The sequence below is a fragment of the Castanea sativa genome, chromosome 7 (genome assembly GCF_040712315.1).
Source record: "Castanea sativa cultivar Marrone di Chiusa Pesio chromosome 7, ASM4071231v1".
In the NCBI taxonomy this organism is placed as follows: domain Eukaryota; kingdom Viridiplantae; phylum Streptophyta; class Magnoliopsida; order Fagales; family Fagaceae; genus Castanea; species Castanea sativa.
In genome coordinates this window covers 32,149,455-32,157,123 of record NC_134019.1, presented here as the reverse complement: position 1 = coordinate 32,157,123, position 7,669 = coordinate 32,149,455, and the positions used below count along the sequence as shown (strand labels likewise).

Sequence of the window (7,669 nt, the reverse complement as noted above, 5' to 3'; positions counted from 1 at the left end):
TCGCACACTATCTGGCCACTGACTGACTACCATGCAACACTCCCACCCTTCCACGAATGGGATACTTAACTTTTACATGTAAAGTGGATGAAACCGCACCCATGGCATGTAGCCATGGCCTTGCCAATATAGCCGTGTAGGGTGAATAGGCCTTTACCACTATGAAGTTAACCTGGACCTCCTCATCCTCAATCTGCCCGGGCAATCTAATCATTCCCTGCAGCATCACCGGCTTCCCATCAAAACCTACTAATGGTGAGTCATACTTTTCCAGGTCCTCAGTTTTCAGATTCAACCCATTAAATAAATCAGGATACATAATCTCTGCTCCACTTCCATCATCAACCAATACTCATTTCACATCATACCCCCCAATCCGAATAGTTACCACCAAAGCATCATCATGCGGTTGGCTTGTTCCCTCCTTATCCTCTTTAGAAAAACCCAAGACGGGGGTTGCCGACAACTTCACCCTTTTAGCCATTTGATTGCCCCTTCTCGCAGCCTCATCCCCCAGACCACCCCACACAAATAGGATCCTAGAAGACATCCCGGGCTCTCTCCCTAGATTTGCCAAAATGACATTAATGGTACCCAATGCTGGTCAGGGCGAATTTCCATGGTGTTGTCCCACCCCTTGACGCCCGAATTGCCCTTTTGACCGAGATAAGAAATGATTAAGCTTCCCCGCCCTGGCCAACTGATTCAAATGATCACACAACGTCCTACACTCTTCTGTGGTATGTCCCTTATCTTGGTGATAATGACAATGCAGACTCTGGTTTCTTTGGGATGCATCTCCACTCATTTTATTAGGCCATCTAAAATAAGGCTCATCTCATATCTTCTCCAGTATTTGATGTACTGGTTCTTTAAATAATGAATTAACCAAATGAGCCCCTACTGGCGATGAAGGACCTGGGAAATCTCGCTTAGGACGATTACCTTGATACCCAATACCCCGAGGATCTTTTCTCTCCGAAAACACTTTTGCTTTACCCTTGCCTTGAATTTGATCCTCCTCAACTCGTTTATACTTATCTATGCAATCCATGAGTTGACGCATGTTTAAAGTAGCTTTCATTATCAAGGACTTCCGTAGACCGTGTTCAGTAGGGAACCCTACCTTAAACGTCCTTACAACCACATCCTCAACATCTCCATCCATTTCATTATAGGTTTCCCAGTATCGATCTGAATAAATTTTAAGAGTCTCTCCTTCCCTCATTGCCATGGATAACAATGCAGCTAAAGGTTTAGGGACCCTACTGCACGTTATGAATCTAGCCCTAAACGCCCTCGTCAACTCTTCAGAGGACCCTATGAACCCCTCTTCCAATGCGTCAAACCATCGCATGGCTACCGGCCCAAGGCTGGAAGGAAACACCTTGCACATCAAAGCTTCATTATTCTAATGTACTGCCATCTTTTGATTAAAATGACTAACATGTTCCACCGAATCAGTCCTACCATTATAGATAGTAAACATGGGTTGAGAGAACCTATGAGAGAGTTTTACCTTGTTTATTCATTTTACGAAAGGAGATTTAGAAATTTGCCTCAAAGCCATACTCATTGCATCATTTCCTGTGCCTTGATATGACCATCCCCTGACTGGTTTTCCCTCCCTTTTCTTAGATTTCCCCATAGGAAAGGAAGTAAGATAGGATTCACCAGGAGAGAACCTAGACACCTGATGATCATCCCTACCTTGTCCTTCCTCAAAACTATCACTGGACAAGAATGAGGGACTTCGCCGATCATTGCTTCGTCGTTTAAGCCTTTTACGTAAATAATCTATCTCTAACTGCATCTTCTGCAACTCATCATCACGAGAAACTTGATCCCTAGTATGTGACCTTCCTCGTCCTGCACGATCACTATGATTCGATTCCACCACCACACTTGGGGTGCGTTGCTTATGTTTCTCCGTTGCATGCTTATGGATTGGTTCTCCCTCTGTGAACCAACCGACTCTTCCCTTTCTTGGCTTGCATCCACCATTTATCCTCAAGACAGAACTCCTACTTTGTTGTTCCCACAATCGGCGCCAATTGTGAGGACCGAGAATCAAACACTGATTTAAAACCCAGGCCCACAACAATGAATTTATAGAGAAGGAACGTTACAATAAAGGACAGTGTCCTCTTGAGGATTACAGTTTGACAATAGCTCTTTAATCTATGTAGTCTCTCCAGAAAGTCCTGGTTACATTCAATTATCAATATCCTCTCCCGATGCTTTTTCCTCCCTCTTCCTCTTAGCCACCTTTGTCTCTATTTATACTTCCTGCCTTCGTTATCTCAGCCCTTCATCTCTCACCTAACTACCTTCCTTTGCTGACATTTGTACACTTGCTTGTAGTCGGTAATGGAAAGAAGTTCCTTAGCTGTAATTTGCACTATTCAGGTCACCTCCACATCAATGTTACTGATAAAACTGTTGTTCCCCATTTAATGCGGCCAAAAAGCTTGGTGCAGAGCATTCAATGCGGCGTCCACGGATACCTACCCTTAAACACGATGTTTTCAATGTCTTTGTCATATACCATCACTTTATGCCTTGTACTTTTCCCGGCCATCACACTTTCCCGTCTTCGGGTTCCCGAATCCTTGAACTTCATCTTTGGTATTCGGATCTTTATCCTTGTTCCTTGGGCTTCCATCTATGATCCTCGGGCTTTCACCCTGGTCTTCGGGCTTTCACCCTGGTTCTCAGGCTCCCACATATATATATAAAAGATAAAGATGACTTTCATTTGATTTATAAATTATGGGAAAGTCACTTACAATATTTGACAATTTAAATTTGTACATTAAAAGGAAAATTATTGTGAAATATAATATAGAATCAATTTCGGAATTTGAAGAAATTAAGTGTAGTACCATGTTAATAGATGATCAATCATGATTGAATTGAAATATATTAGTAAAAGACAATTATGTTGTATGCATTTAGTCTTTGATTTTTATTTTTTTTTTTGATAGGAAGTCTTTGATCTTAATATAACTTCTTCTCCTTTTTGAGAAACTGATCTTAATTAACATAACCTAATAATATGTCTCAGTGAAATTTTTGTTTGCTCATATTTGGATCCCAAAAATTAAATCTTGTCCTATTCTACTTTTGCATGACTAAGGTTAAATATTTCTAACAAATACGTAGTTCAAATTCCTTATCTTCCATTTAAAATGTTTATAAAAAATAAAAAAATAAAAAAGAGAGCTAATAATGTAGTTGTTGCCCAAATCACAAATGACTCAAATACAAAATTTGTGAAAGTTTGCTTCAGACTCCCGCCAATTCCAGGAAAGAATAAAGTCCAAAAACAAAAAAGAAATCTCGAAAGTTAAGAACAAGACAAGGAATTGCTTAAAGTTAAAAATGAGAGAAAGAAAGAGAGAGAACCGTTGGACTAACACTAACACTGATTTGTAGTTGGTCAAAAATCAAAATGTGCATTGGGATGCCAATTTCAAGCTCTTCAATCTTCTTCAATCACCTTTGGCCTTTGTTGAGAAGGTCCATTCTGTAGGTTATAGGTGTGAGTGAGGGCATAGGCAAGCAAATTGAAATGGGATTATATCTTTGAGAGAGGAGGGATTGTTTATCTTCTTCTTTGGAAAGAAAATAAAGGGGGAAAGTTTGCTGGCCTCTTTGATCTATATTTGACCCAAAATAAAATTATAAAAAAAAATTATCTTTTATACTATTAATAAGAAGATTCTCCTGTTTTGTTTTCAATTTTTGGCATATCAAAATATTCTCATACAAATTATGAAATAATATAACCTTTAATTAATTTATTTTTTCCCACAAAAAAGTTTAAAACAGTAATACTATCTTACGTACAAAAGGAAAAATAAAAAGTAAAAATAAAAAAACCGTTATTCTCGCCACCCATTTATAATCAAATGTCTAATTTCTATCCGTATTTGTTATTTATTTGAATTCAAATTCTTCAATTATCTTTATTAAAAAAAAAACAAAATTACTTCTTTCAAAAAAAAACCTACCTCACGTACAAAGTAAAAAATACTCATTCTTATCCCGAAATTTCTATGGTTTTTTTTTTAAAAATTCTTTAAACATTCCAAAATTTTTGTTATCCAAATTCTATACAGTTATCACAAATCCTCATCCATCCACACTAACTTATATCAATCTTTCTTTTGTTCAAATCTCAAATTTTTTTACTTATCATGATTCTTATCCCAATCAATAAATTCAAATTTCCCATTGGGTTTCAACTTCTTATAGTTCTCTATCTCATTTTGAAACATTATTTCACTTTACCTTACCACTTTCTTTATAAAAAAAATACACACAGTTGTTTATGTATCACTTTTAAACATTATAACACTAAACCAAAAAAACAAATAAATAAATAAAAAATCATTATTGCAAGCACAAAACTCGTGTGATGAGTTTAGTTTCCAATATTTGATTGCAAATATGTTTATAAGCATCTAAATTCCGATCCTATTTTTAGAAAAGATATTTGATATCAAATGATACTATGTCAACAATACCAAAATCTAATAAGTGTGAGATATGTCAGCAAAAAATAATTACCCCACTAACAAATAAAAGACATGTGTTAATGTGTAGTTATTTTTATATGCATGTCTCTCATTTATTGAAGTTTGATATGGATGGCGTTGTATCATTTGATACAAAATATTTTTTTCCCTATTTTCCTTAGTTGGATTTGATTATGGATTTTCAGCAAATTAATCAAGGTTGGCCACATGTATTCTTTTCGTTCATTTATTTTTTTTGAAGTCATACTTTTTATTAAATTTTTTTTAGAGATAATTACAACATGCTACTAATCCCGCAGCTCGAACTCTTTTCCCCTAGACCCCCAAGCACTTTGTGCATGGGAGGTGCAAATTTAGCTATAAGACCTTTGACCTCCTTATTAATTTCTTGATAAGACACTCTTGTGAGATGTAGATTTTTATTTTTGAGTAAATTACACATACCATACGTGGTATGCCCTTTAAATATGAAACTATCATATGGTTTATTTTATAACACTTACTTCCCTTGTGGTTTACTTTTCACCTAATTTTAATAGAATTTAATGATGCGACAAGTGCCAACATCACATTTAAAGGAAAAAATTGAAGACATATTATTTTGGAAAATTATTAAGTACTTCCAGAGTAACATAAATGTGTACTCCCCTCTCTCACATGAATGGTGGGTCTCACCATGAATTTAATTAGTGAGACCCACTATTCATGTGAGAGGAGAGAATACGCATTTATGGTACTCCAGGAGTACACAATAATTTCTCTATCATTTTACCCTCACATTCATTGTTCCCTCTCCAACTTTCACATTCAATTCTCTTTTGAATTGCTAAAGGCCTTGTAGTTGAATTGACACCTCTCTATGTACAAAGTGCTTGGGGGTCTAAGGGGAAAAGGGTTCAAGCTGCAGGCTTAACAGCATATTGTAATTATTTCTCAAAAAAAAAAAAATTCTCTTTTGAGTTTGTGCTTATTTTAAGGTAGACCAATCTTTTTTATTTAATTATTTCCTAATAGGCATTGTTGGCACTTGGTACATCATAAAATTCCGTAAAATTAGTGGAATGTATCATATTTAAAGGTATACCACAAGGATGGTATATGTCATTTTTCCTTTTATTTTTGAAAGGTTGATACCAAATTATGATCATCTGGAGTAGTTAGGTAAATTTGCCATACAGTTGACAGTTCTCATAATTTTATCTATTTATTTTGAAATGGGTATATTGAATTTTTTTTTTCACGCCATTAAGAACATTCACATTATTGTAGCTATTTTAATATTTCAGCAAATATATAGTTAAAGACTTAAAAAAAAAAAAAATACATGTATCTGTTTTAACATTTTCTCCTACAATTATAACATTATTGAGTGCACTTGCTATAACTGCCTTTGCATTATTCCTTGCTACCCGATAAAGAAGGAAAAAGCATTTCTCTCTCTCTCTCTCTCTCTCTCTCTCTCTCTCTGGAGTTTGTTTTCAATTTATTCAGTTCGTTTGGTTTTTTTATACAAATTTTTAAAGTCTTACTTTTTAAAGAGATATAGTTATTATATTTTTATTACTTTATTTTTCAAAACCTAATAAATCAATATAAAAACAAACTCTCCGAAGATACACATAAACATGTTTTATCCATGCAAGTATCAGCTATATGCGGAAGAGTGTCATCGCCATTCATCGTCAACGACCCACACAACTATAGTGGAAATACTTTTTTTTTTTTTTTTGATAAACAACTATGGTGGAAATAAAACTAATGGAAGTGGGACCTAAATATAGAAGAATATTTTGAAATGACAACTCCAAAGGTGTCAATATAGGTCATACCTAATATAATTTACTTTTATATAAAAAATAATAATATAGGTCTTTGAAACTGAAATTTTTTTGTTAAAAGTACGGTAGATAAAAGTAAAATTTAGCTAAAATGGTACAATGAGACTTATGAATAGTAACAAAAAGTGCAATAAAGTTCATAATAATAACACAAATAAACTGAATAGTGAAATAAATTGACAAAAATAATTGTTGCCAAACACACCGCATAAACTCTCAGCACCAGCAAAGTAGGTTCCACACGGTACGTTTTAAATTGAATAAAATATCAAAAAAGCAAGTCTATTTCCAAATGTAACCTGTTCTGAGTCTTCTGACTACTGAATATATAAAACATTTAATTCTCATTGTATATTTCTATTCTTGTTTTTTCTTTATGATTTATTTGGCCTTGGAAGTTAAGATAATCTTTGCCTTTATTTTTTTTTTAAATGAATTGAAAACGTTAATTTTATATAAATTAGAATAATTTAGATGACCTATATTTGTAAATAATAATAACAAGTACAGTAAATTTGTAATCAAGAATATTGTATGGGTTTGTGTATTTTTGGAGAAAAATGGGTTTGTGTATTTTAACATAAAATTCTAACCTATTTTTACCTTTACTAGTATAATGTCTATGAGACGACTTAACAAAAAATAGACAAAACTTATGTACAGTATCTTACGTGTTGTTCTTTAGGTTCCTCTTCTAAATTTTGTCATGTGACCACTTAACTAAAAAATGCACTTTTATCCTATGAGAAAAAAGCCATATGACAGAATTTTAAAAGAAAAACTTAAAAAATAGCACCTAAGTACTGTACTTAAGTCTTGCCCATAAAAAATTATATATAAACTAAAGAAAATAATTCAATGATATAATTCAAAATTTATTAAAAAAAATAGATAGTAGAAATAGAAGAAAAAATATTACTCTAACCTACTTAATGAATATACATCATATAAGGCCAGTTTTTATAAAAAAAAATAAATAAAGATAAAAATATATTCATACAGTTTTGGTGTTGGCGTGTGAGTATATTCACTTATCTCATCTCCCTTCCCCTATATGTGTGTGTGTGTGTTTGTTTCTCAAAAAAAAGATACTCAGTATTGTTGAATTGTCCCACATTGGTAAGGTGTGATATTGAGAAGGGGTTTATCATTTGCTCCGCGACACTAACTGTTGCATGCAGTTTTGGTGTTGGCATGTGAGTGTATTCACTTATCTCATCCCCCTTCCCCTATATATATGTGTGTGTGTGTTTGTTTCTCAAAAATAAAAAAAAAGTAATGTAATTC

At 33.9% G+C, this 7,669-nt stretch overlaps 1 protein-coding gene across 1 annotated transcript; it reads right to left on the bottom strand.

Annotated features, from left to right (window-relative positions):
• Positions 1-352: 352 nt before the first annotated feature.
• Positions 353-1,357, bottom strand: LOC142644329 (uncharacterized). The gene is made up of 2 exons (XM_075818966.1): positions 946-1,357; positions 353-564 (listed from the first exon to the last, which is right to left on the bottom strand). Exons 1-2 carry the CDS (start codon positions 1,355-1,357, stop codon positions 353-355), a joined length of 624 nt encoding a protein of 207 aa, XP_075675081.1.
• Between the last annotated feature and the right edge of the window lie 6,312 nt (positions 1,358-7,669).